Raw genomic sequence first — 27,646 nt, forward strand, 5'->3', positions numbered from 1 at the left:
GCTGGGAAGGTCAAGGCCCTCCCGCCCCAACCTCCTGCCGGGAGGGCGCGGTCGCCATGTTGGGAAGGTCCCCGCCATGTTGGCGGTGGCGGGAAGGCGGGGCCGCCATGTTGGGGAGGTCGGCTCTGAGGAGAAAGGTGGCAGGGAGGCTCCCTCTGCCCCCCGGCCGCACCCCAGCACTCGGCCGCCCCCTTTCTCCTCACCCTTCGCCCTTTCCCGGGCTCCAGACACCCCCGGGGAGGCACAGCTGGGGAGTGGGGACCCGCGGGACCAGGTTCCCCCTCACAGCCCCGCCATGGCCTTCGCTTTCCCCAGAGGCCCCGCTGCCTCCTGAGGCCTGGGGCAAGTGGGGGACAGCCTGGCAGGGAGAGGGGACCCATCCCCGGCCCAGGGGGACAGCAGGTGCCCCTTTCACCGCGGAGGTGAGGAAGGGAGGGAGCCCTCAGCCCTGCTGGAGCCCTTCCCTGTGGGGTTCCTGCAGCCCGGCCTGGGGGGCCTTTGCTGTGCCTCATGGCTGCTGAGTTGTGGGGTGAGGTTATTCCTCTGGGGAAGAGGGGAGAGGAAGGCGCTGCCACCATCCCTGCGTTCTGCAAACCCGCAGCTGCCATGGAGGTTGCTGCTCAGCATCCCAAACACCTGCCCTGCCCAAGTGGATACCCCAGGTGCCTCACCGAGGGCTGGGATTGCCAGAAAGGAGATGAGGGATTCATCCAGAAGTATGTAAGTAACCCGGTGTTCAGCGGGGGGGGGGGTGTTTGGTCATTCAGATCACATTCCCCGCACATCCCCCCTTCTCCTGGATCGTTTTGAGGGATGATGGGTGTCAAACAGGGGCGCTGGAGCTGGGAATGGGATTTCTTACAGCATGGAGAGAGGGAAACCTCCCAAAATAACGCTGCTGGGATGCTGAATGTGCTGCAGATCAAGCCACCCATGCTGGGCCCTGGCTGCTTGAAAACACAATTCCTGTTTCCTTCTGGAAGACTCCTGGAGAACAGTTAGGAACAGCCCGAGGCTCCCGGGAGCTCTGCACTGCTCCCAGCCAGCAGAAATCCCACCTCCCGCCTCTCTGGAGTGCCAAAAAAAGTTGAAATCAGAGAAGAAAAACCCTTCCCCAGCACCCTGGAGCCTGTGAAGCTGCCCCCGGGCTGAGCCGCGGGTCCCTGCTCGGATTTTGGGGTTGGGAGCGTGTGAGGACACGGGGCCAGCCCCGGGCTCACCAGGATTGGGTGGCTTCATTTTTTTAAAGGGTGTATTTATAATTTTTTTTTTTTTTTAAGAAGCCCGTCGCCATCTGCTGGCGAGGCGCGCCTCTCGAGCAGCATTTTGGGGGCAAAGTGAGGGATTTCAGGACAGTTTCCCCCCCCCCCCCCCCCCCGCTGCTCAGGACGCCGGGAAGCGGCGGCTCCATGGGCAGCGGGCACAGCGCTCAGGCCCTGGCATCGCTCCGAGCAGGGGCAGGATGCGGCTGGCCCGGGTATCTTGGCTGAGGGGGGCGATAAAGGGAATAAATCGGGTTTATTTGGGGGGATAAAGGGAATAATTTGGGTTTATTCGGGGGGAATCGCTCCTAAAGAGCTCGGGGCCGCCCCCCCCCCAAAGTGTGGAGAAGCGCCCGCTCCTCCCGCACGCTAGGGGGCGCCTTCGCGCCGCGCCCTCCCCTCCCCTCCCCGCCGCCCGCACGTGGCCGCCCGCCGCGGCTTTTCCGGGCGGGCGCCTCCCGCCGCGTTTTAGCGCTGCGCATGCGCGGCGGGCTCCGGCCGGTAGGGGGCGGTGCGGGCGCATGCGCGCAGGAGGGAGGAGGCGGGGGGAGGGGGAGGCGAGGGCGCGCGCCTGCGCGGTGCGCGTGCGTCGGTCGGAGCGGGCTCTGCCATGGAAGATGAGGAGGTGGCGGAGAGCTGGGAGGAGGCGGCGGACAGCGGGGTGAGGGCGGCGGGCTGGGGATAGCCTGTCCTGCCGGGGCCGGCGGGGGGGCAGAGGGGGAAGGGGTGGCTGGCGGCGGCGGAGGAGGCGGTGAGGCGCGGCGGGCCTGCTAGGCCTCTTAAAGGGACCGCGGGCACTCAGGGGGTGAGGGGGTGCAGCTCGGCTCCCGCCCATCCCGCTCCTCTCCTCCTCCTCCCTCGGTGTTGGGGATGCCGCACGGAGCTGCTCTCGGCACCCCCGTTTTCCGGTCGGTCTCCGAAGCCACCGCTTCCTCCACCCCCGACACCGGGGCTGCGGGCAGGGCGGTAACGGCTGCTCCGGGGGGGTCGGAACCGGGACCGGAACAAAGCCCGGGGAGCGAGGGGTAGGTGCTGGGTGTGTGGGGGGGCGGATCGCTCCCCCTGCGGAGAGGCTCTGGCCAAAGGTGCCCTCCCGGTGTCACGTTGGCCCCGGCAGCGCCTGCGGGGACAAGCGGGGACGAGCAGGGAAACTGCACTGGGGAGGGGGTCACGTCAAGAGTCCCCTCTCCCCTTCCTCCAGGTGTCCCTGCTCCCCCCTCAGCACAAGCCCCGGGGCCCGGGGCAGCTTCCAGGGCTGCGGCTTTTGCAGGGGGCTCAGAACTCGCTGCTCTTAAAGGTCCTTTCCGACCCAGAGCAGTCTGAGATTCTTGGCTGCTTTTTATAGCAGCTCCGTGGGGCTTTCATCACGTCTCTCATGCTGGGAGACTCCAACGCGTTTCTGCCTGCCGTGCTTGCAAAACAAAATGATTATTTTAGCAGGAGGGTGGGCGGGTGAACTGCGGGGTATTCACAGCAGCGTGACCAGAGAAAGGGAACCCTCTGCCAGGTGTCCCTTCTGTTTTCATGGATTCATCGGGCTGGTTAAGGAGCAGAGGGCAGAAGGGCTTGGTAACCATGACTGGGTGAGAAAACTGAATTTGATTCTGGTCGGGAGATTGGGTTACAGCTGGTGAGAGAGAGGAGGGAGAGCAAAGCCCAGGCTGTAACTCAATGCCCAGTGGCCTGAGGGATGCCAACAGCCTCAGCTCTCACCCTCTCCCTGTGCCAGTCCTGGAGGCTGCAGTCATGGGAAGCCTTGCACTGGAGTTAATTCCAGCCCTTGGGTCGTTCCATGACGGGGCACAGCTTGTGTCTGGGGAGCTGGGGATAGCTGGGGCCCTGAGTAATGGTTTAAAATTGTAAGGCTGCCTGCTCAAAGCACAGCCATCTCCTGGCTTTCCTCTTTATCCTTTCATCCTCTACCTCTCAGGTGTTCTTTTCATGCCCTTAGAAGGAAAAAAAAACCTCTGTCACCCGTCCTTTCCCACACCCTTTCCCAGTCCAAACTGCTGAGAATTTCTGTTCGTGAAATCCCTGCTGCTTGTGCTGCTGAGCAGGGAGATTTCTCCAGGAGCTGCCAGGCTTGCAGCTGCTTCTGCACTTGTCAGGGCTTGGGGTGTCTGGAAAAGCAGCTGTGGCACTGAGAGCAGGGAGGTGTCTGCAGCAGGAGCTCCCCTGACGCCAGAGGAGGGACAGGAGCTGCCTCCTGGCACCTGCCCTCTGCTCTGGAAAGGTCATTTGCAAACCCTTCCCCTTTTGGAGGGGACCCTCAGCTGCAGGGAGCTCAGGGGGTGGGCAGAGAAGGCCCCAAGCTCGTGGTTTGTGGTCCAAAGGGACGTGGGTGCAGTTGGGGGCTGCAGAAATCCAAGGTCCCAGAGGCAGGAGGAGGGCAGGGAGTGTGAGCCAGGCCTGGCAGCTGGAAGGGATTTGGGGTGCACTGGATGGGAGGTCTCTGCCTCAGGGGTGGTTTGGTCTTTAGGAATTCCCTTCTCTTTTCCACCTGTATTTTATTTGGGGTCCCAACAGAAAGGCAGAAGCTGTGATGGTCGTGGTCAGTTCTTGGGGAAGATACAATAAAACATGAGGCTCACCAAGGAGCAGCTGGAACACTTTTCTCCTGATATTTTGGAGTTGAGAATCTGAGCTGTTACTTCTTTAGCCCCTTCAGCACATCTCTGAGGGAACAGAGGTGTAGCAGGAGACCCATGGTGGGCTTCTGAGTGACAGTGCTTGCTTCTCAGGCTGTCGTTCTGTCATTTGCTAACATTCCACCCGAAGGGTTTTCCTTAGGACAGGAAGGAGGCTGAAATTTCAGTGCTGGGACAGAAGGGAGATCAGCTTTTCAGTGCTGATCCATTTCCTTTTGTGTAGCTTCTGGTCTGAGGCTGCAAACTTCTGCTCTAGCTCTTAAAGAAGGTGATTCTCAGGAAGAGGCAGTTCTGGGCTTCCTCCTGACACTGTCACTTTATTTTTCTCTTGCAGATCTGCCTTCCAAAACAGGCAGCACTAAAATCTCATTTTATTGAGGGGAAAACCCCTAAAAACCCTGCCACAGGCTTTCTGCTGTGGTTTAGTCAATCCAGGAGCTGTAAACCACATCCTCAGGTGGTTTTAGTTTTGCTTAACATGGCTTTTCTTTGTCTTTTAGTCTTTGTCATCAGAATTACCCAGCACTGCCAGGAACAGGAGCAGCTCCTGGGGCTGCCAAGCAGGCACCCTCTGCTCCACCACCTTCCAACCCCCTGAGGAGTCCTGCAGGGCTTAAAGCTGCCACCACTCTGTGGGGCCTCTGGAGCTGATTGCTTCCTAATTAAATCTTGTGTGAAATTGAGGAGGTTTTGCTTGGCCCTGAGTTGTGGGTGAAAAACCAACGTGGGAGTAAGCAGTGAGGAGGCAGAGCTGGAGTGTGGCAGCCCCAGGCTGGGGCAGGCAGGGCCAACCCCACCTCCCTCAGGGCTCCTTTGTGCCTTTTTCTGTGCCCTGGCTGGCTGCAGGGGACAGGGAGCTCACAGAGCAGAGGTTTCTTTGTGCCACCTGAGCCTGTCCACCTCCTTCAGCTGATAGTGAAGCAGCTGTGGGAATCACAGCATGTTCAGGGAGATCCCCCAGTCCAACCCCCCTGCCCCAGCAGGATCCCCCAGGGCAGGGCACACAGAACACATCCAGGGGGGGTTGGAAAGGCTCCAGAGAAGGAGACTCCACAACCTCTCTGGGCAGCCTGGGCCAGGGCTCCCTCACCCTCACCCTCCAGAAGTTTCTCCTCAGGTTGAGGTGGAACTTCCCCTGTTCCAGCTCCAACCCATTATTCCTTGTCCTGGGCACCCCAGAACAGAGATTGTCCCCTTCCTCTTGCCCCCCACCCCTCAGCTATTGATGGACATTCAGCAGATCCCCTCTCAGCCTCCTCTCCTCAAGGCTGAGCAGCCCCAGGGCTCTCAGTCTCTCTCCACACCAGAGATGCTCAAGTCCCTTCAGCACCCTCCCAGCTCTCCCTGGGGCTCTCTCCAGTAGCTCCCTGTCTCTCTGCAACTGGGGAGCCCCAAACTGGACCCAGGATTCCAGGTGTGGTCTCCCCAGGGCAGAGCAGAGGGGGAGCAGAACCTCCCTAGGAGCTCGGCTCCCAATCATCCAGGGTCCCAGGTAATTCCCAGCCCAGAACTGGCACCCTCAGCTGGACTGATTCCTTATTCCTTCAGCAACAGGAATCCCAGTGCCTCAGGTGGGGACTTAATTCAAGTGTGGATAAAACCACTTACCTGGCATCCCCCAAACCCCTCATCTTGTGTTTTTCCCCATTTCAGTTTGGGGATTGGCCTCTGGGGGAGGTGTGAGCAGCCCCACACGGGTGACTGAACTTTGTCCCTGCTGTGTGAGGATGGGGGTTGTCACCTCTGTGTCCCAGGGCCCCTCACCTCAGCTCTGCCAAAACTCCTCCAAATTTAAGTTGGTTGGCAGGTGAGTGGCAGAGGGAGCTGCCCACCCCTGGTTGCTCCCCCCAGCTCTGTGTTTGCTGGTGAGGAAGGACCCAGTTGAGGGGTTTTTGGCTGGGGTTTGAGTTGCTAAATATGAGCAAAGTACAGAGGAGCCAGAAGGGAAAGATTTTGGAGTGTGACTCGGTGACCTCCACTCTGCTGACTCCAGAGGAGGAGTTCAGGGGGGTTGGTGGGAAGCTGGGAGAAAAACTGCTGAGTTTCTGCTGCAAGTTTGGGGTCTGACTTCAGAGAGCTCAATGATTTCTGTGAAACTGGGGCTGAATATTGGCTTTTGGGGGGGAAAAAAATCCTGAAACTGGGAAATGTAAGTTTGTGTTCCTGTTGCTTAGGCAGAGCTCGGTTGTTTGGAGAGGAAAATGTTTGGAGGTTGGGAATGAACCAACCGAGGTCCTGAGGAGCATCTGGAGGTGCTGAGTGAGCCCTGGGGGGGCAGAAGGCAGAGAATCTTCTGACTCCAGGGATCTACAGCTGCCTTTGGGAATGCCATGGAAAGGAAAAGCCTTGGGAGTGCCATGGAAGTCAGAAGCCTTTTGCTACATTTTAGCCTTTGGTTTTTTTGTTTGTTTTTTTTTTTTCCTGGCTTGCTATACTCCTAATCTCTCTCTCCTGGGAGCATCTGTGTGACCTTGGTATGGAGTGAGGAGGAGCTGCAGCCTCCCAGGAGGTCTCCATCCCTCCAGAACATGCCCTGTGCTGGGAATACCTCCTGGCGCCTGCTGGGCCCATCCCAGGAATACTCTGGTGTCTATCCCAGGAATACTCTGGTGTCTGGTTTCCCAGGAGCCCTCTCTGCCCATCTGCAGCTCTCCTGGGTGCCCTCCACCAGGGCTGAGCAGCAAAGGAGGAGGATGGGGAATTAATTACTGGAGCAGTCTGATTCCCAACAGCCTCAGGAACTGGAATGTTCCAGTAATTAATAGAAGATAATTTCTCTCCAGAGGAAAGAAATAGGTGGCTAGGGAGGAGGCAGCTTGAAGACACCTCAGGACTGGCTGCAGCTGCTCCTGGTGGTGTTTTCAGTGCAGCTGAGTCGGATCCCTGGGCACCACTGCACAGCTTTGGTCACCCCCAAATGCTCAAACCTCTTTTTTGTTGTTTTTTTTTTTTTTGTTTTTCTTCCCTTATAACATTAACGAGGCCTTGAAGTCTCTCTCCTGCCCTTTGGAAGCAGCTGGAGCATCTGATGGGGCTTTTAATGAGCAGCTGAGGCTTTGTGCTTCGTGCTGGTGTGGGAGGATGCAGCTCCAGCCTCAGTTCCCACTTGCTTGGTTTGGGCTCAGCCATTACTGGAGTGAGCAAGGGCAGAAGGTTGTGTTTGGGAGTAAATACATCAACCAAGGGGGTTAATGGTTTCCTAGAGCTACAGATTTGACATGTCCTCACCTATCCCAGCTTTCCCCAGCAGTGACTGTGCTGCCCACGGGCAGGGATCACCTCTCCAGTTCCATAGTAACCTGATTTGGAGATGGGGGAAGAAGTGGAAGGAGCTGTAGGAAGCCCAGGGCTCTGCCTTCCTCCCAACACTCCCTCCTGGCTGCTCCCTGGCCATGCAGAGCAGACCTCCCAGCAGGTACCTTCTTGTTCCTTTCCCTCTCTCAGCAGAGCTCAGAGCTGCTCTTCCATTGCTTGTTTGGAGTCTTTGCTGGCAGCAGTGGAAGGAGAATTCTTTCTCTGTGTCCAACATGTTGCAGTTATTCTCTGTTCCTCAGGCAGCAGCTCGGGCTGGCTCTGCCCTGCAGGGTGCTGGGGAAATGGGTTTGCTGGGGAGTGGCCCCAGGGAGCCCTCCTGAGGGGTCAGGGAGAACACTCATCTCCAGCTTCCCAAAAGAGGAGGGATTCTCCATGGGAGAACCTCACCAAAGGAGACCCCTCCCCCGGGGTAAAGCTGGGTCCAGTTCTGGGGTCCCCAACAGCAGAGGGACACGGAGCTGTTGGAACCAGTCCAGAGGAGGCCCTGGAGCTGCTGGGAGGGCTGGAGCAGCTCTGCTCTGGAGCCAGGCTGAGAGAGTTGGGGGTGTTGAGGCTGGAGAAGAGAAAGATCCCATGGGGAGACCTTAGAGCACCTTCCAGTGCCTGAAGGGGCTCCAGGAAAGCTGGGGAGGGACTTGGGACAAGGGCCTGGAGGGATGGGATGAGGGGGAATGGCTTGGAACTGGGAGAGGAGAGATTGAGGTTGGGGGGCTTTAAGGTCCCTGCAACCCAAAGCAGTCTGGGTTCAGTGGGTGTGTGGGATGGCAGCAGGCAGCCTGTGTCCCAGGGCCTGTGTCCCAGGGCCTGTGTCCCAGGGCCTGTGTCCCAGGGCCTGTGTCCCAGGGCCTGTGTCCCAGGGCCTGTGTCCCAGGGCCTGTGTCTGGTTGCTTTCCAGGAGGGATTTATTGATCCTGATGCTGTTTTCCTCAGGGCTGGAGGGGAGGCTTCCCTGGGGCTGGGGGACAGTTTCCATTACATCCTCATCTCCAAGTGGAGCTGAAATGTCACAGGACAGTGTCTTCTTCAGGCTGTTTGTTTGGGTCCTTTTTAGTCTCTAGACATAATAGCACTAAAAATAGGTGGGTGAGATGCTTTGCTCACTTGGGGGAGGGGTGTTTTGAATGGGGTGGGGCCTAACTGAGGCTTAGTTTTTGGCAGATAAATGAATCTGTTTGGACAATAAAAGCCAGGAGAGCCTCCCAAGCAGATTACCACCTGGTTTGTGTAGGATGGGACCTGCCCGGCTCCTGGGGATGTGCACTGAGGTGTCCTCCATCACCAGCTCTAATTGCCCCTCCTGCCACCTCCTGCCTTTGCCTCATTGCAGCACCCTGGAAGTCACCTCCTAATTTTATCTGCTCACCCACACAGCTGGCTGGCAATGTGACATGGCCCTGGGAAGGGGATGACATCAGCGGGGCAACAGCTCCACACAGAGCAGCGACAGGGATTTATTCTTTGGGAGGTTTTTTTTTGGTTTTTTTTTTCCTTTAATGAAGAATAAGCCCTGCTGAGGTGTTTCTGCATCTCCAAGCTCATAAATTTGGGCAGCACCATTCCCAGCAGGAGCTGCGTGAGGCTGCTCACAGCCTGGGCTGGGTCTGCAGGTGATGGAGCCCTTCCCCTTGGAACTGGGGATGCTCTCCAGGTTCCATCACCTCAACACCTCCAGCCCCAACCCCCAATTTGCAGTGCTGTGCCATTGGCTGAGGAAAAATAAAAATGGTTAATGCCTGTGTTTCAGAAGGAGACACAACTTTTAACCCAGCAGAGGGGGGTGGGACGTGGGGAGCTGCTCTGTGACCCAAAGGAACACAGAGGGAGGGCAGGGGATGTCTGGAGGCAGCTGGAATCACCTCGGCAGCCCCAGGGATTCCCAGGGGGGTGTGGGAATGGTGGTGGTTTGGATGTGTTCTGTGTATTTGGTGGGGATGAGTGTTTTGGGTTATTCTGCCAGGATTTCTGCCCATGGAGAGGAAACCTCTTGGTTTGCAGAGTGCACACTGGTGCTGGGAGCCACTGGGGTTATAACTCTGAGGTTATTTTTTAGCTGCCTGTTACTTTGTTCCTTGGTGAGGAGCAAAGGCAAAAATTCCTGAGTAATTTGCAGGAATTGCTCTGCAGGGGAATGGGAAGGAGTGAAACTGATGGGGAGGGGGTGTCCCCATGGCAAGGTTTGAAGGATTCCTTGGGAAAAGGGGGGGTGTGTGGAGCCAGATGAATGAGCTGTTTGGGTTTGGATCTGCTCTGCCAGGGGCAGCTGTGGTGCCAGGGGCTGCTGGGAGTGTGCAGGGCTGCCCAGCAGTGCTGGGAGCTGCTGTGACAGTGACATTAATCAGAGATTTTCAGAGGCTGAGGTGGAACTGACGCTTGGCAATTACAGGATCTCTTGGTCAGGTGTTTGAACTCTGACTTTAGCCCCAAGACTGACCTGCAAAGCCACCTGGAATGTGGAAATGTGGCTTTGGTCAAAGCTGCCTCACCTCTGCCAGGAAGCAGAGAGGTGAGAAGCAGAGCAGAGCCTTCCTCCTGGCTACTGTCATGCTCCTGTCGCCTGGCTTGTCACACTTGTGTGCCCCACGGCCCTGGCCATGGGCTCTGGAGATGGCTGAGGGGTTCAGGGCTGTGGCTGTGACTCCCAGCACCAAGCAGAATGAGCTGAGATCAGGGAATCACAGGATGTCACCTTGGAAGGGACCCCAAGGATCACCAGCTCCAACCCTTCTAATGTTATTCTTGATGTGAGATGGCTCAGCACCCATCGAGCTGAGACTTCAAACTTCCCAAAGTGAGGGAATCCACCCCTTTCCCTGGGAGACCATTCCAAGCTCTGACTCTCCTCATGGGGAAAAATTTTCCTGTTGTGTCCCATGGGAATCTCCCCAGGAGCACCTTGTGCCCATTGCCCCTTGGCTTCCCCATGGGACTCCTTGTCCATAGGGAGTCTCCATCTGCTCTGAACCCCCTTTAGGTACTGAACATGGTCCTGAGGTCTCCCCTCAGCCTCCTCCTTTCCAGGCTGAACAGTCCCAGTTTTCTCAGCCTCTCAGGATGCTTTGGGGAGTCATTTCCCCTCCCTTTCCACCCCATCTTCCTGTTCTCCCTCTCCCCCAGGTCTTGCTGTGTTCAAGAAGGGATTTAAGGCAGTTTCCTTTGCTCCCACTGCTCCCAGGAGGCCCTGGGGAGGTTTCCTTAGCTGTTTGAGTTTGGAAAAGGGGTTTAAAGCCTCTTCTGCAGCAGGATCTCACCTCTCCTGAGCTAACCCTCCCCCTTCACTGGGCTTTCATTGTGTGCCCTGGCTGCTCTGTCTCCATCCCTGCTGGGAGATCCCTTTCCCTGCTTTCTCCTCCTGGCCTGGCAGGGGGGAGGCAGCTCAGGCATGGCTGGAAACAGTTTAGGATTTTTCCCTCTGTTCCTCTTGCAGAGGAAGGAACCTGCAGGTGTGTTTGCCCTCGCTGGGAGGCTCAAGCTGCCACGTGAAGCCCCTGGCTGGATTTGTCCTTAAAAATCACCCATCTCATACAGAAATCCTACAAAATCCAATGTTTATCATCCCAAAATGGTTTGTAACACCTTCCTCAGTGGGAAGCCTCTGGAGCTGCATGACCAGGAGCAGACACAGGGGTTGGCATCAGGCAGTGAGCTGTTCTCCATCCCAGCTCTATGGCACCAGGGGGTGCTCAGTGTCCTCCCTGTAGCACAGTTAAACCAAGGGGCCTGGAAAGCTGAGCAGCTGTGTCCTGCCAGGAGCTTGGAATTCCCTTCAGGTATCAGCTGGTGAAACCAGGACACTCTCAGGTGTTGGGTTTTCCCCCCTCTCTTCACTGATGATTAAATAAAACACTGCTGCTGCTTCAGGGCTCTTTTCCCAGCAGCAGCAGCAGGTGCCAGGATCTAAGGACACCAGGAAGGATGGGGAAAGGTTTCCTAAAGAGAGGCTTGGGGTTGGAAGCTGCCCTTGTTTTTCTCTTCAGCAAGGTTTCTCTGCATAATTGCCCAGATTGCCAAACCTGACCAGCTCTGAGGGTGGCTGGCAACCTGGCCCAGCAGGTGACATGCTGGGAGCCAGGCTCTGGGGTGCTGGGGTGAGTAAGAGGCTGGGTGAGTCAGCAGCTGTGTTGCAAAGGGCAGGAGAGGAGCAGGAAGGCTCCTGGGGTGCACGTTGGGCAGGGCAGGGACCTTCTTGTGAGGGAGGTGAGTGCAGCAGGAATGCAGCCCTGCTGGCTAAGCCTCCAGATCCACACCAGGGCTGGAATCAGACCTGGCCAGCTGCTGCCTCTCTGCCCAAGAGGGTTCCTGCTCAGACCTGAGGACACCTTGCTGCCTGTTCCCCTTGGCCCTTCCCAGCTCTCTCTGGTCAGGTGAATCCTTGAAATGAAAGATGAGCTCCTCAGAGCTGCCCTTTCCCCAGGACACAGGAGCACACAGCCTGCTGGGGGTGTAGCAGTGGTTATGGGAGAGCAGAGGTGGTGGGTTTGCTGCTCTGCCCCCTTCACAGCACTGCTGCAGGGGGAGTGACATCAAATGTGTGTGTGGAGACCCCCAGCTCCCAGTCGAGGCTCCAGGTTTTTATTTTTATCTCCTTCCTTCCTAGGAAATAGACAGACGGTTGGAAAAGAAGCTGAAGATCACACAGAAAGAAAGGTAAAATTTTTTGAATAAAACTGTTTGAGGTGCTGTTGGACACCCCAAGGCCTGGGGAGTGGGGAGACAGCTTCTGAATGAGCAGAGGGTGCTGGGTTTGAGCTCAGGTTTAGGGAATCTCCATCCCCGTGCTGGGTTTGAGCTCAGATTTAGGGAATCTCCATCCCCGTGATGGTTTTAAGCTCAGAATTAGGGAATCTTCTTCCCCGTGCTGAGTTTGAGCTCAGATTTAGGGAATCTCCACCCCGTGCTGGGTTGGAGCTCAGCACTGGAGCATCTGTAGCCGTGCCACTAGATGGCCCTCAGACCCATAGCAGGGGAGCAGAAAGCTTCTTGAGAGGGATTTGGTTTCAGAGCTGGGTCTTCCAGACTGGCTGTAGGGACAGCTCTGAGGAAGCCATTTCAGCAAAAACCACTCAAAGGAAGAAATGGGTGAGTCAGGTAATCCCAGCTCCTGGCCCTGAACTGGCTTTGCTGTCTCTTGCTCAGTCAGGCTTCTGGCTTCAGGCTGGGGCTCGGGGTGTGTGTTATTGTCTTCCAGCAGAAATGTTTCTAATCATTTCCAACATGTTTGTTGTTGGCTTTTTTTTCCCCTTTGATTGTTAGTAGGCCAGGGAAAGAGTCATGGTATTAATTCTCTGGGAATTCTGCACAGAGAAGGGACCAGGAAACAACAGGGAATGGCAAGGCAGGGGCTGAGGCTGTTTGTGCAGAGGGAAATGGCAGGGTTGGAGCAGAAAGCCTGGTGAGAGGAGCCCTAAAAGTCCTTGCAGGGGGTGGGATCAAGGTGCTTACACCCACATCTCCAACAGAAGTGCAAAAACTCCTGCCCAGCACCTGCTCTGTGGTGGAGTTTAAAGATGTCAAATGCAGCAGGGCCTGGTTTTGGGTCCCTTCCTGAGCTCCCCTCCCACCTGCTGCTCTACTTCAGAGTTACCAACACAACGAGGTCTTTAATTACTCCAGGCAGCCTCCTCAGCAGGGCAGTGACATCTGCCTGGGAGGAATCCACAGGCAGAGCAACCCAAAGCACCTCGGACGACACAAGGGCCTTTCTTCTGATCTTTGTTTGGTTTTTAATTTTTCTTTTGAAGCAGTAGAAAGTCCAAATCTCCTCCCAAAGTGCCGATGGTGATCCAGGACGACAGCCTCCCCCCAGGGCCTCCCCCCCAGATCCGCATCCTCAAGAGGCCGACGACCAACGGGGTGCTCAGCACCCCCAGCTCTGCCCCCAGACCCCCCCTGCCCGTCAAGTCCCTGGCACAGCGGGAGGCGGAGTACGCGGAGGCCCGGAAACGAATATTGGGCAGTGCCAGCCCTGAGGAGGAGCAGGAGAAACCCATCCTGGATAGGTGAGGAGCCTCTCGGGGGTAGGGTCAGGATGAAGAACCTGTTCCAGAGAGGGTGAGGAGCCCATCCCAGATGGGGTGAGGAGCCCAACCTGGATAAGGTGAAGAGCCCACCCTGGATAGGGTGAGGAGCCCATCCCAGATAGGGTGAGGAGCCCAACCTGGATAAGGTGAGGAGCCCATCCCAGATGGGGTGAGGAGCCCATCCTGCATGGGGTGAGGAGCCCACCCTGGATAGGGTGAGGAGCCCATCCCAGATAGGGTGAGGAGCCCAACCTGGATAAGGTGAGGAGCCCATCCCAGATAGGGTGAGGAGCCCATCCTGGACGGGGTGAGGAGCCCATCCCGGATGGGGTGAGGAGCCCATCCCGGATGGGGTGAGGAGCCCATCCCGGATGGGGTGAGGAGCCCATCCCGGATGGGGTGAGGAGCCCATCCCAGATGGGGTGAGGAGCCCATCCTGGATAGGGTGAGGAGCCCATCCTAGGTGGATGAGGGGCCCATTTTATGTTGGTGAGCATCACAATGTTTTAGGTTGGAAGAGACCTCCAAGCTGATCCAGTCCAACCTTTGACCAACACCATAAGCTCACTACTAAACAGTGTCCTTAAGGACCAGGTCCAAACACCTTTTAAACACCTCCAGGGATGGAGCAGCATCCCCTGCTGCAGCACCTCTGTGTGTGCTGCCTGTGAACATCTCCCTCCCAGGAGGGGAACAGCTCTTTGGAGGGTGACATGAGGTGGGAAGGAGAAGGCAGTGCCTGGGTAGCACACAGGGCACTGTAAATCCACAACAAATGGACTTGCAGAATCACAGAATTGAGGAATATGGGAGTTGGTTGAACACAAGTGCCTGTGAGGCACTCAGGTTACCTTAGAGCCTGGGAAGTGTGTGCTGGGGGTACAGAGAGGAGTGGGGACAACCAGCACTGTCCTGGTGGGGGACACACTCCTCTTTCTGAGGTTCTTGGCTTCAGGGAGCTGCTGTGTGCAGGCAGCAGAGCCAAGAGACATCCCTGGGTGTTCAAAATGTGAGGTTTGGGGAGATGATTTAGTGGTAAAGGTGGTGTAGGACTCATGGTTGGACTCAATGATCTTGAAAGTCCTTTCCAACCATGATTTTGGCTGAGAAAACTGGGTCTGTTGAGGCTGGAGAAGAGAAGGCTCAGGGGAGCCCTTTTTCCCAGATTTCAGTCCTTAAAGGGGGGGCTACAAAGCAGATGGAGACTCCCTGTGTACAGCTGTGTACAGGGAGTCCCACGAGCAAGGGACTTCTCTGGAGCTCTGTGTTAGTGGTTGGACATGGGTTGGATCCCCAGTGCTTGGATCTTGAAGGTTTTTTCCAACCAAGGTGATTCTGTGATGATTCCATGGTTGGGGTGACCTCATCAGTGTTTACAAATATCTGGAGGGTGAGTGTCAGGAGGATGGAGCCAGGTTCTGCTCAGTGCTGAGCAGGGGTACTGGATGGAAGCTGGAGCACAGGAGGTTCCATGTGAACATCAGGAAAAGCTTTTTCCCTGTGAGGCTGAGGGAGCCTGGCCCAGGCTGCCCAGAGAGGTTCTGGAGTCTCCTTCTCTGGAGCCTTTCCAACCCCCTGGATGTGTTCTGTGTGTCCTGCCCTGGGGGATCCTGCTGGGGCACGGGGGTTGGACTGGGGGATTTTTAGAGCTCCCTTCCAACCCTGAACATTCCTTGACTCTGTGACTGTCCCAGGGGGGTGGGAGGTTGGTCAGAGGCAACCACCTTGCCTCCTGCTTTCATCTCCTCCTCTCCTTGCAGACCCCCCAGGATCTCCCAGCCGGAGGACACCCGACAGCCCAACAATGTGATCCGGCAGCCCCTGGGCCCCGATGGCTCCCAAGGCTTCAGGCACCGCAGATAAGAGCAGGGGGAGGCCCCTGGGGACAGCCACCTCCCCCCGCGCTGCCGCCGGGAGGGACAAAGGGACTCCAGCAGAGGGACCCTGCGGGATGTTGCACTGTGACCCCCTCTGCTCTGCCCACTGTGACCTTCGAACCCCGCGCACTGTGACCTCCCCTCGACACCCACTGTGACCCCCAGGGCTCTCCCCCCCCCCCGCGGGGAGGAGAATTTAAACAAACAAAGAAAACAAAGCCACACACACAAAAAAAACAAATAGAGGGGAGAGGGGGGAGCAGGACAGCGAGGGGGAGGGCGTGAAGGACCCAGAGGGGTGTGAGTGCCACCAGGGTGAAGCCAGTGCCAGCAATAATGTTTGTTGGACACAGCCTGGGATTTCAGGAAAAAACAAAAATCTAAAAAACAAACAAAAAAAGGAGAGGCCTCCCCAGGCACGTCCATCATCCTCCTCGCTTTCGGAGCAAGCTCTTTTTTTCCAAGGATCTCTTGATTTGTTTTGGGGTTTTCCTTTTGGGTTTTTTTTTTGTTTGTTTTGGTTTGTTTTTTTTTTGCTGTTTTGTTTTTTCTGTCTTAGCAGATCAGTGGAATGCGTGGGAAGGGTTTGGGACTGTTTGTGCTGCTGGAGAGAAGCAGGGGAGTCTTGGGAAAGGTGTTTTAACCCATTTCTGTGACTTTACCTGCTCAAGCTTGGCACCCTCTGGCTCCTCTCCTGCTGCTGCTGCCAAGCACCTGGGAGCAGATTCCTGGGATAGACCCGGCCTTTCCCAACCCCTTGGGGAGCCAGCAGAGTCCCACCACCTCGTTTACGTCTGTTAAAAGCTTGGCTCGGGATTTCCTGCTGACTTTGAGGAGGAAAAAAAAGCTTAAAACCCATCTTATTTTTATTTTCTATCCGGTGGGATGGGAACGTCGCCGGATGCCGTGAAAATGCCAGATCCTGGGAAAATGCTGGCAGAGAAGCAAAGAATTAAGTCAAGAGGAGAAGAGCTGGCACTGTGGAATCAATAATGTGGAGGAGCCCTGCTCCCTACAGCCAACACTGGGGATGATCCGAGGATCCGGAGCGCCGGCTCCCACCCAGCTCTGGGTCACGGTACGAGCAGAGGTGGCAGAGGATGTGGGGAGCCCCAGCAGCCTTGGATGCATCTGGATGATGATCCAGTGGCTCCCTGCAAGGCTGCAGGGATGGAATTTTCTTCCTCTGGCTCCCGGGAAGAGGACAGGGAGGCCAGAACATGGATGGTTTGGTTTTTTCCCCCTCCCTTTGGATGAAGCTGACCTACCTTAGTATCACTGAATGCCAAGGGATAGATGAACACTAAATGCTCTCCTGGGAGGGGACAGGAGCTGGAAAAGCAGCCGTGGGTTTGATGGATGATTCCCTACGGGTGCTGCTCCTCCCAGGGCGCTCCGTGCTCCGTAGGTTCCAGGGTAAACGAGTTCACTCGAGGCTTCTTCCCGAAGGGAAAGACTTTGTATGGAAATACAGCTTAATCCTGGTGAAATAAAACTACCTGTGTATCAAAAGAACCCGCTGGAGCGTTAATGAGCTGCTGAAAGCTGATTAAAGCACCCAGGATGGTGGAGGTGGAGCATTGGCAGGTTATTTGGGGGGTTGGGGCTGTTTTTATCCCCCCCTTTCATGGGCTGGTGGTGGGGATGAGGCCCCCAGGGCAGCGGGAGGGGTGAAAGATGTCAGCAATAACCCTACTCACCATACCTGTCCTTAATCAGTACAAAAAATAGCATTGAATGGCCAAAAAACCCCCAAATCCACCCAATTCCCGGTGTAGCAGGTCAGTGTTAAAGCCACCACCTCCTCCGACATGGAAATCTCCAGCACTGCCATCTCCACCTCCACCAACAAACAAATCACCATCTTCAGCACCAAAATGTCCATCTGAAAAAAATAAAGTGTTCTCCAGCACCAAAATCTCCATTTTTGGCACCGAAATCACCCGGTGACCAGGACACGTCCCACCCGCGGGCAGGGCCCGGCGGCGTTCCTGAGGGAAGCCCCTTCCTCCTGGGAAGGTTGGAGGAGAAAACACCCCAGGAGGTGTTTTCACCCCTTCCCCCCCCCTCCCCCCCCAAAAAAAATATAAAACCGTGCGCCGAAAAAGAAAAACGTTTTATAAATTGTATTTTAAATAAATGTCTTTAAACTTTTCACGGCCTCTGTCTCCTTGTTCTCCCCCTGCCCCAAGAGGGATGTTTTGGGGGGATTTGAAGCTCCCGGCAGGACCAGCTCCATCAAAATCCAGCAAGAAGGTAAAATCTGGGAGCGTTTGGCTGCAGCTCTGCTGGTATTTACTCAAAAAGGGGGAATTTTGCCCCATTTTTAGGCTCAGGGGGGAGGGTGGGATGTGGGGGTGCTTGGCTTCCAGACTGGAGCGTGAGGCGTTTGCTGTGGAGGAGGAAAGGGATTTTAATTTAAGTCAGTTTGTTTGTTTTTTATTTGTCTTATTTTTAATTTAATTTTTTTTGTTGTGTAAGGTAGTTATTTTTATTTTTCCTTTGTTTTTGTTTAGTGATTAAAAAAAATTTATCTATTTATTTATTATTAAACTTAGTTATCCGTAACTGTAGTAATTTTTATTTTAGTAACATTATTTTAATTCTTTTTATTTTAGTTACATTATTTTGGTTCTTGTTTCGTTTCCTGGGTGCGGGGCAGCGCCTGGAGCCGGCGGGCAAAGCATGAGGTGAGGGGGGGGGGGGCGGTAGGTCCCGCAGTTCCCCACTCCCTTTCCATTTTTCTTAGTAACACTTTAATTTTTATTTTGATTTTTAAGGTGAAATGCGGTATAAAAGATGAATTTTATTGATCGAGGCCCGCTGTGAGGGGAGGGAAAGGGCCGGGCCGCACTGCGCGCTTCCCGCCAGAAACACCTCCCTGCAGGGAGCCTCCCAAACGCCAGGGGGCGCTGCGGCGGTTGCCGAGGCAACACCTCCCCTCTGCTCAGCCCCGCCCCGCCGGGGACAGGGGGCGGGACCATGGAGACGTGCCCTACCATCGAGGCGGCGGCCAGAGAGGCAGCGGGCGGGGTTCCGCCGCGATGGCGGCCATGGCGGCGGCAGAGGAGGAGCAGTACGAGGCGGTGCTGTGTGTGAAGCCCGCAGTTCACGTCTACCGGGTGCCGCCGCGGGCCTCCAACCGCGGCTACAGGTGCGGCCTGCCCCTCTCCCCCGGGCTCTGTCCCGCCGGGGGTCTCCTCTGTCTCTGCCTCGGCTTTCGTGGCCTCCGTCCCCTCCCTCCCCGCGGGTGTCTGTCACTCCTGTCAGGGCTCTCTGGGGGGTTTGGGCTCCCCTCCCCGCGGTGTCCCCTCCTCATGAGGTGGACGGAACCTGCCTCTCGCTGTGGGACAGCGGGGACTCCCCGCTAACCGTAACCCTCCCACCCCCTGAGGTATTGCTGTCCCCCAGGGGGGCTTCTCCACCCCCACCCCCCTGTGTTTTGGGGCTCCTCTCCCCTCTCTCCTCTCCTGGCGGGGCCCAAGCCCTGACGGGGGTGTCAGGCACAGCCGGACTGTAGCTGCCGGGGCTCAGAAGCTGCTTTCGGGATGGAAATCCCGTGGAAAGGGAAGCGAAACCTGTTGTGCAATTCTTGCCTGCTCCCCGCTGGGCCCTGACGCTTGGCTTGGGGGGGGGGGGGGGCAGCTGGTTTTGGGTGAAACGAGGGGAGCCGAGCATCGGGGGGGTATTTCTGTAGGGTGCTGGCGGTGTCTGGGACACGAGGGGCTCCGCAGGTGACTGTCACCTTTCCCTCTTCCCCAGGGCCGCAGAGTGGCAGCTGGATCAGCCGGCCTGGAGCGGGAGGCTGCGGGTCACAGCCAAGGGCAAGGTCGCCTTCATCAAACTGGAGGACAAGAACTCGGGTAGGGAGGGGGAAGGCGGCAGCTCGGCGCCCCTTCCTGGGGAGGGAGAGACGCTTCATCCCGCCCTTAAAACACTCCCTTTCTCTTTTGTTTGTTTTTTCCCACCCCCTCTGGTTCCAGGCGAACTCTTTGCCCAGGCCCCGGTGGAAGAGTTCCCTGGCATCGCCGTGGAGGGCGTGACCGACTCCAGCAGATACTTTGTCATCCGGATCGAAGACGGCAACGGTACTGCCAGCTGGGGGGGGATATGAGCCTCAGGCAGCCCCCAGCACCCTCCCTGCTCCCCTTGGAGTGGGATTCCTGTTACAGAGGGGTTAAAAATCCTGTGAGGGCAAAGGGATGAATCCTCCCTCCCAGGTGCCAGCCTTCCAGGAGAACAATTCCACTTTGCTGCTGGGACTCCTGGCTCTGCAGGGCCCTCAGTCCACTCCCTGCTTGGACTCCCATTAATTCCCGAGCTGCTTTTTCCTGGAAGTGCAGCTGAGGATCCCCCTGCCCAGAGCCCCTCCCTCTTCCTCCGCTGCTGCAGCTCTTGCTCCTCCTCCCCCCCCAGGCCGCAGAGCGTTCATTGGAGTCGGCTTTGGGGACCGAGGGGATGCTTTTGACTTCAACGTGGCTCTCCAAGACCATTTTAAGTGAGTTCCTGCCTCTCCAGTCAATTTTTTTCTCCACAGAAAGCAGCGAGGGAGAAAAACAATCCCTGAGCTCCTGCCCCAGCAGGGGGTGAGCAGCTGAACTGCCCCTTTCTCTGCTCAGCCTCTGTGGTGGCAGCTCTCCCTCTCTCAAATTGAGATCCCCCAGCCCAAAACCGGGAAAATTCCCCAATTCCTTTTCATTTTATTTGTTTTTTTTTCAGCTCCCAGCAGCCGGGGGCTGGGACTCTGCTCTGGGTCCTGGTGGGGTGCAGGATCTGTGCTGCTCCAGCACTCACATCCCTCCAGCAGGAGAGATCTTGGATCACATCCAAGCAGTGCTGCCAGGGGGGGTGGTTTGGGGCAGGATTTGTCCTGGGGGAGCCTCAGGATGGGGTTTGATGTTTCCTTTTCTGCTTCTTTCCTCCCTGCAGGTGGGTGAGGCAGCAGAGTGAGCTGGCCAGGCAGGCTGAGAACCCTGAGCAAGGACCCAAACTGGATCTGGGCTTCAAGGAGGGACAAACCATCAAACTCAACATTGCAGTGAGGAGATTTTCCAGCTGGATCCACTCCTGACCTTTCCCTTGGGCTGGCACAGGAGGAAATGGCAGCTTCTCCCCCAAAATCCCTGTGCAGGGGGAAGCCTGGAGCAGGGACCTGTGGGATTAAGCTACATGGGATGACTTGCAGAGGGGTTGTTATGGTTCCAGGTTCCAGATCCAGCTCTGGGGGGTTTGTGGTAGGGATTTTCAGGGGAAAATCATCTTCTTTCTCCATGGGGTGTCACCATGGAGCCATCTTCTCCCCAAAATAAAGCATTTCAGCTTCGTGGGAGCCATGGCTGGGAGGAATCACTCTCCAGCTCTGGCTTTAAACGTGGTCCCCCCCCAAATTTCCATCTCTTCTTTCAGAATATGAAGAAAAAAGAAGGAGCACCAGGGAACCCCAGGCCTCGTCCCAGCAGCCTGGGGGGCCTGAGCTTGCTCCCACCACCTCCTGGAGGAAAATTCTCTGCTCCTGTTTGTCCTTCACTCCCTGCACCCACCCAGCTGCCTGGCACCCCCATCACAGGTCCGTGGCCTCACCGTGGTGACTGGAAAGCTCCTTGGAGAGAAAACAGAGAGGGAATGTTGGGAATCAGGATGGGGAATGATCCTGTTGTTTGTTTTCTCTCCCTCTGACCGTCCCTGGTGCCTTCAGACTCCCTCCTGTCCTGGCCCCAGCCTCCTGCTGCTGCCTCTGCTGCTGCCCCCGACGTCTGGGGAGACTTTGCCAAAGCTCCAGGGTGAGGCCAGGGGGGTTTGTGGGGTTTGTGGGTGGTGTGGGCGAGCCAGAGAAAATCCCTTGGGGATTTAAAAGCTGCTCCCAGGGCAGCACGGCCCAAATTCCCCGAGTTCAGAGCGGGGCCGTGGGTGAAGAGGTTCAGGGTGACCCCAGGACACCCCTTTGGGGCTGTCTGCCTCCTCCCTGCCTGCCACAGCCCTGACAGGGTCTAAAAATCTCAGTTTTCCCCCCCTGATTTTCTCTCCCTGCAGCTCAGCCTCCAACCAGCCCCAGACAAGCTCAGGCTGGGTGCAGTTCTGAGCTCTGCCCCGTGCTGGGATCCTGGTGATTCCTTCAGGACCAAAATGGGGGATTTGGGACCCCCCCACTCCAGCCCTTCAGCCTCTCCCCAAGCATCAAACTGGTGCAGTGGGTGCCAGCAAGCAAACAGGTGCCTTAAAACCCTCCACACCAGCACTGCCACCTCGGGGCTCTTTGGGTTTCCACCTGGATTGCAAGGAACCTCCAGACTTCTCCTTTCCACCAAAAAAAAAACAAACCACCAAACATCGGTGTCCTCAGCTCTCCTGAATAATGAGAGGAGGGAACCAGTGCTCCCAGTGAGACCTTCCCAGTGATTTTCATTCAAGGTTGATGGATAAAGCCTCCCTTGGTGTTCTCCTGCTGGATTTGGGCTGGATAAATCCTTCCCTCAGCAGGAATCCTTCCCCCTGGAGACACCTCCCCTGCAAAATCCGGACCAGCACCGACCTGGGAGCTCAGCATCACCTCAGCTTTTTATTCAGAGTGTTTTACTCCAGGATGTGGGAGGCAGGGAGCTGGATTGCTGCTTGTCCATCCTGAAATTCCTCATTTTGGTGACGAAATTCCTCATTTTGGTGACAAAATTCCTCATTTTACCGTGGATCTCTCTCATTTTGACGCTGAAATTCTTCATTTTGACACCGAAACTCTTCATTTTGACACTGAAAATCCTCAATTCTGATGCCAGCACTCCTCACTTCTTGCTCTGGGAAGTTTTATTCTGTGCCTTCTCTATTTCCAAGACATTTTTTTTACTCCTTTCTGCGGACATTTTATGAAGCAATAGACGGAATGAAGGACAAAAGGGTCTCTTGGACAGAGCTGGGGTTTGAGATTCCTCTTTAAGCAAATAAATATTTTCTTACCTATTTATATTCCTGCCTTTTGGGTGTCCAAACCCCTGCGTGGTTTTTGTTTAGCAGCACCTGGGATTTTGATTTCTTTCCATTATTTCCCTTCCCCATCCGGATGCTCAGCAGTTTGCTCTCAGAGCTCCAACCCTGCCTGGCAGCCAGCAGAGGGCTTGAAAGCATCAAAACAAATAAGAAAACGGTTTTGATGCCAGATCTGGATTTTTTTTTTTGGTTGGTTTTTTTTTTTTTTTTTTCGGACCCCTGGGCGGGGCTGGGATGAGCTTTTGTGGTTCCCCCTCCTGGCTGCTGCCGAGGAGACGGGGGCAGGAGAGGAGCACAACAGACGGCGGTTGCTTAGCAGTGGTTGGATGGTCGGGAAGAGCTCCGGGAGGGGAAGGTAAGGAGGGAAAAAGGGGGGGAGGAAAAAAAAAAAAAGAAGAAAAAAAAATTTTTAATTGTGTTTTCAAAGCTCTTGAGTCGGGAGAGACTCTGGGAGAGGAAGGAAGGGAGAGAAAGGGAGGGCGGGAAAAAAAGGAAAGGAGTTTGATTGTGTTCCTGAAGCTTTGAGTCGGGAAGGATTCTGGGAGGAGAGAAATGGGGGGGAGAGAAAAGAGTTTTATTGTGTTCCCAAAGCTTGGAGTCCGGAAGAGGAGGGTGAGGAGAGAAATAAGGGGGGGAAAATGGGTTTTCCTGAATTCCCAAAGCTTTGAGAGGAGCCTGGCAGCACCTGAAGCTCCGTAAATCCCTAATCCCCTCTGCTCCCCCCCTCCTTTAATCCGTGGCTCTCCGGGAGGGTACAGAGGGCACTTTCCTGGGAAGTTGGGAAGAGAGTAGCTGGGAGACCCCCCCAACCCTGTCCGGAGCCTGGCTCAGCATCCAATCCAGGATTTATTTGGGGAGTGGGGGTGTCTCCAGTTCCCAGCACAAGCTGGGGGGGGGTGGGGTTGAGCTGCTGTTGGGTGATTTTATTTATTTTTTTTTTTTCCCCTGCTGAAAGCGAGGCAAAAAATCCTGAATTACCCCAGGGGGGTTAAAAAAAAAATCCTTAATTACTCCAGGGGGTAACATGTGCTGCATGGTGTGGTTTGGGGGGGTTGGATGCATCCTGGGGGGGGTTAATGCTGCTTTGCCCCCACTCATGCTCCACCCCAAAGGCTTTTCCTGCCCCAGCACCCGCTGCGCCTTAATGAGCTTAAGGCAGGCCCGGAGCTAAGGACAGGGCTGCTCACTCCCTCAGCTCCATCCTACCCAGGGGGGGGCCAAGTAAGTTCATTGCCCCCCATTTTTCGAGGGGGGAGGTGCTGGGCAGTGCTGGTTTTATGTTTTCCTTCCCCAAACGGAAGGGAGGGGGGTGGCTGGGGGGGGTTTGCCAGTCCCGGTTGAGCTGGGAGTGGGGAGGGCTGAGGGGGAATATTTAGGGATAATAATTAAGGGTGGGGGGGCTAAATCTCACTGCTGGGGGGGTTGGGACACCCCCTTCCCCCTCCCCTGCAAGAGGAGCAGGAAGAGGAGGGTCCCCAGGCCCTTCGGTCACGCGAGGATTTGGGGAGAATCCCGAGCACGGAGCCGCTTCCCGCTCCCAGGGGATGTGCCCAAAGGGGACCCCAAAAAATCCCGGGAGGCTGAGGGGTGGAACACACCCCCTCCCCGGGCCACCCATTGTCCTCAGGTGGGTGTTTGTCCCCCCCTGGAGCAGCCATGGGGCCACCAAGGCCGGGGGGGGCAGGCAGGGGGTGTCACTTGGGAGGTGGTGGTGGGGAGGGGGCTCTGGGATGGGGTCTGGGATTGCAGCTGCAAATCTGCAGCAGTTCCCTGGCTGCAAACACTTCTGCAGCACTTGGGGGGCTGCAAATACAAACTGGCAGGGGGCTGAGGATTGCAGCTGCAAAGCTGCAACAGGTTTGGGGTTGCCAACACAAATTTGCAGCAGTTTTGGGGTTGCAGACAGGTCTGCAGGAGTATTGGGGTCAAAACTGCAAATCTGCAGCGGGTTTGGGGATTGCAACTCCAACCCTGCAGTGGTTTCGTGACTGCAAGCACAAACCTGCAGAGGTTTGGGGACTGCAAACAAATCTGCAGCAGTTTTGGGGTTGCAAACACACTCGCAGAACTTTTGGGGTTGCCAAAACAAATTTGCAGAAGTTTTGGGGCTGCAGCTGCTAATCTGCAGAGGGTTTGGGGTTGCCAACACAAATTTGCAGAAGTCTTGGGATGACCAACAGAAAGCTGCAGCTGCAGCAGTGTTGTGATTGCAAAGAGACTTGCAGAAGTTTTGGGGGTGCAACCATAAATCTGCAGCGGGTTTGGGGTTGCCAGCACAGATCTGCAGCATTTGGGGGATTGCAGCTCTCACCCTGCAGTGGTTTTGTGACTGCAAACACAAACCTGGAGAGGCTTGGGAACTGCAAACAAAGCTGCACCAGCTTGGGGTGCAACTGCAGATCTGGGGTGCTTTTGGGGGTGCAACTCTAAATGTGCACTCTGGGGCCATATCCCACCCTGGGACTGGATCCCAGTGCCTGATCCCACTATGGGACTGGAGCCCAGTGCCTGATCCCACCATGGGACTGGATCCTGGTGCCATATCCCACCATGGGACGGGATCCCAGTGCCATATCCCCACCCTGGAGCTGGATCCCAGTGCCATATCCCACTCTGGGGCAGGATCTCAGTGCCTGATCCCACCCCAGGGCTGGATCCTGGTGCCAGGTGCCATATCCCACCCTGGAGCTGGATCCCGGTGCCATATCCCACTCTGGGACTATCCTAGTGCCCTATCCCACCCCAGGGCTGGATCCTGGTGCCATATCCCACCCTGGGACTGGATCCCAGTGCCTTATCCCACACCAGGGCTGGATCCTGATGCCAGGTGCCATATCCTACCCTGGAGCTGTATCCCGGTGCCTGATCCCACCCTGGGACTGGATCCCAGTGCCATATCCCACCCTAGAGCTGGATCCCAGTGCCATATCCCTATCCTGGAGCTGGATCCCAGTGCCTGATCCCACCGCAGGGCCGTATCCCGGTGCCAGCTCCCACCTCTCTCCTCCAGCAGGCGGGGCCATGTCCTCGCTGCTGTCCCTGCAGGAGGAGAACCGGGTCCTGCAGCAGGAGCTGTCCCGTGTCGAGGATCTCCTGGCCCAGAGCCGTGCCGAGAGGGATGAGTTGGCCATCAAGTACAACGCCATCAGCGAGCGGGTCAGTCAGCCCCCAAACTCACCCTTTTCCACCCCAAAATCCAAGCCTGGCAAAGGCATTCCCATTCCCCATCCTCCCAGCCTGGCACTGCCATCCCAGGGGTGGGAATGGTGGGGCTGTGTCCAGACCTGTCCTGACCTGTTGGGACTTGTCCCGAGGGACACAAAAAGTGTGTGTGTCCCCTCCTCCCCCCCCCAGCCTGGTTTTATTCCATCCATCGGGTTTTGGGGACCCCCCCCGGGGACATTCCTGAGCTTCCCATCCCTCTGCCCTGGCACCAGGAATGAAATGGGCCCTGGGCAGCAGCTGGGAGCTGTGGGAGCCAAGCTGGGGAGTTTGGGGTCTAATTCCACCCACACCCCCCCCCCCCAGAAAAAAGTGAATGGTGATGGTGCAGATGACTCTGGGGAGAAGCAAATTTAAGTTTATACTTCTGGGTTTATTTCCTTTAAGAGCCCAAATATCAGATGCTGAGGATGGTTTTGGGGAGAACAAAATGCGGGTTTATTTTTCTGGGTTTATTTCCCCAAAAACCCCCAAATCTCAGATACTGAAGGTGGCTCCTGGGGAGAAGCAAATTTAGATTTATTAAGAGTTTATTGCCTTCAAAAGCCCAAATCCCAGATGCTCCTGGGTGGCTTCTGGGGAGAATCCAATCAGGGGGACTTGGGTTTATTTCCCCCCAGATGCCCAAATCCCAGAGGCTGCAGGTGGCTCCTGGGAGAACCAAATTGTAGTTTCTTTTCCTGGCTTTATTTCCCCCAAAAAAGACAAACCCTCAGCTGCTGAAGGTGGAATGAAGAGCACTGGGGGGGTGCAGGACCCGGGGGGGTCTCAGCCACGGGGCGCTGCGGGTGGAGCCGGAGGATGCTCGGGATGGGAGGGTTTGGTGTTTCCTCCCGAAATCGGGGAATGTTGGGAACTGGGGGGGTTCCCTGGTGTGTGTCCCCTTTTCCCCCCAGCTGGAGCAGAGCCTGCGGCAGGAGGGGGGTGAGCAGGAGGTGGGGCAGGGCCTGGCCCAGCAGAACCTGGAGCTGCGGCGGCGGCTGGAGGAGGAGCAGAGCGCCTACAAGCGGAAGCTGCAGGCGTACCAGGAGGGGCAGCAGCGCCAAGCACAGCTGGTCCAGAAGCTCCAAGCCAAGGTAAAACCATCCCAGGAGGACCATGGGAGGGGGGAATCGAAGGCAGCCACCTGCTGAGGACACCAAAGTGTGTGGTGGAGCCACCACGCTGGAGGGAAGGGATGGTGTCCAAGAAATGGGGTGTGCAAACTGCAGGGGTTCAGTGCAAGGTTCTGCACCTGGGGGGGGGGAGAATCCCATGGAGAATACAGGGTGGGAGGAGAAAGGATTGGGGACAGCCCTGAGGAGAAGAACTTGGGGGTGGTGGTGAACCAGGAGCTCAAGATGAGCCCTGAGGGTGTGCTTGGAGCTCAGAACCCAACCGTGTCCTGGGGGCATCAGCAGAAGCACAGGCAGGGGCTGAGGGAGGGGATTCTCCCCCTCTGCTCTGCTCCTCTGAGACCCCTCCTGGAGCTCTGTGTCCAGTTCTGGAGTCCCCAGCACCAGAAGGACACAGAGCTCCTGGAAGGTGTCCAGAGGAGCCACTGAAATGCTCAGAGGGCTGAGCAGCTCCCTGGGAAGCCAGGCTGAGGGATTGGGGTTGTTCAGCCTGGAGAAGAGGAGGCTCCCAGGTATGCTCAGAGCAACCTCCCAATATCTGAAGGGGCTACAAGAAAGCTGGGGGAGGGCTTTGGACATGGGGGGGTAGGGAGAGGACAAGGGAAATGGGTTAAAACTTGGAGAGGGGAGATTTAGCCTGGACATTTAGAAAGAAATTGTTTGGGGTGAGGGTGCTGAGCCCCTGGCCCAGGTTTCCCAGAGAAGCTGTGGCTGCCCCATCCCTGGCAGTGCTGAAGGTTGGATGGGGCTTGGAGCACCCTGGCCTGGTGGGAGGTGTCCCTGACCATGGCAGGGGGGGCACTGGGGGGGCTTTAAGGTCCCTCCAACCCAAACCAGTCTGGGATTTGGTGATTATGGGGATGTCCTCCCCCCATGTGGTGTCACTCACCCCATTTTCCACCCAAGGTGCTGCAGTACAAGAAGAAATGTGGTGAAGCAGAGCAGCAGCTGCTGGAGAAGGCAACAGAGCTGGAGCAGGAGAGGCTGACGGTGAGGGCTGGGGTGGGGGGGTCCCTCCTGTCCCCAGGCACCCCCTGTCCCCCCCGAGTTGGGTTAATGGTGTCCCCACAGAGCCAGCTGGATGTGAGCAGCTCACAGCTGGAGGAGGAGAGCAGCAATGAGCTGGAGAATGCCTTGATCCGGCTGGAGGAGGAGCAGCAGAGGTGAGGGGGGGCTGGGGAGCTGCAGGAACACCCCAGGGGATGTGTGTGA

The 27,646-nt window shown here is 56.4% G+C and overlaps 3 protein-coding genes across 9 annotated transcripts; all 3 read left to right on the forward strand.

Moving 5' to 3' along the window:
- The first annotated feature begins 101 nt into the window (after positions 1-101).
- Positions 102-17,274, forward strand: SZRD1 (SUZ RNA binding domain containing 1). 7 transcript variants are annotated; one of them, XM_071766765.1, is made up of 5 exons: positions 116-346; positions 403-720; positions 11,820-11,869; positions 12,964-13,221; positions 15,003-17,274. In XM_071766765.1, exons 2-5 carry the CDS (start codon positions 511-513, stop codon positions 15,103-15,105), a joined length of 621 nt encoding a protein of 206 aa, XP_071622866.1. In that variant the 5' UTR covers positions 116-346; positions 403-510; the 3' UTR covers positions 15,106-17,274. The 7 variants fall into 7 exon arrangements, with proteins under 7 accessions (XP_071622868.1, XP_071622866.1, XP_071622867.1 ...); XM_071766766.1 differs by having other exon boundaries at positions 118-346; positions 12,967-13,221; XM_071766767.1 differs by lacking the exon at positions 15,003-17,274 and having other exon boundaries at positions 102-346; positions 12,964-13,225.
- An 835-nt stretch (positions 17,275-18,109) lies between these two features.
- Positions 18,110-22,074, forward strand: NECAP2 (NECAP endocytosis associated 2). The gene is made up of 8 exons (XM_071766787.1): positions 18,110-18,273; positions 18,882-18,982; positions 19,103-19,207; positions 19,536-19,617; positions 20,049-20,157; positions 20,526-20,685; positions 20,815-20,899; positions 21,150-22,074. Exons 1-8 carry the CDS (start codon positions 18,164-18,166, stop codon positions 21,196-21,198), a joined length of 801 nt encoding a protein of 266 aa, XP_071622888.1. The 5' UTR covers positions 18,110-18,163; the 3' UTR covers positions 21,199-22,074.
- Positions 22,075-22,206: 132 nt separating this feature from the next.
- LOC139807017 (rootletin-like) lies at positions 22,207-27,646 on the forward strand. Its single transcript, XM_071767445.1, is given in 5 exon segments — positions 22,207-22,452; positions 25,111-25,253; positions 26,216-26,395; positions 27,341-27,424; positions 27,506-27,646. Coding segments are annotated over 5 exon segments (669 nt in total). The 5' UTR covers positions 22,207-22,331.

Source organism: Heliangelus exortis, chromosome 23 (genome assembly GCF_036169615.1).
Source record: "Heliangelus exortis chromosome 23, bHelExo1.hap1, whole genome shotgun sequence".
Lineage (NCBI taxonomy): Eukaryota > Metazoa > Chordata > Aves > Apodiformes > Trochilidae > Heliangelus > Heliangelus exortis.

Excerpts from the sequence above, each read along its gene's own strand:
- SZRD1 (XM_071766765.1), top strand. The coding sequence starts at position 511 with ATGGCTGCTGAGTTGTGGGGTGAGGTTATTCCTCTGGGGAAGAGGGGA. Across the intron at positions 721-11,819 it reads AGGGATTCATCCAGAAGTAT|GAAATAGACAGACGGTTGGA; the intron begins GTAAGTAACCCG and ends CTTCCTTCCTAG. Across the intron at positions 13,222-15,002 it reads GAGAAACCCATCCTGGATAG|ACCCCCCAGGATCTCCCAGC; the intron begins GTGAGGAGCCTC and ends CTCTCCTTGCAG.
- NECAP2 (XM_071766787.1), top strand. The coding sequence starts at position 18,164 with ATGGCGGCCATGGCGGCGGCAGAGGAGGAGCAGTACGAGGCGGTGCTG. Across the intron at positions 19,208-19,535 it reads CCGGATCGAAGACGGCAACG|GCCGCAGAGCGTTCATTGGA; the intron begins GTACTGCCAGCT and ends CTCCCCCCCCAG. Across the intron at positions 19,618-20,048 it reads GCTCTCCAAGACCATTTTAA|GTGGGTGAGGCAGCAGAGTG; the intron begins GTGAGTTCCTGC and ends TCCTCCCTGCAG.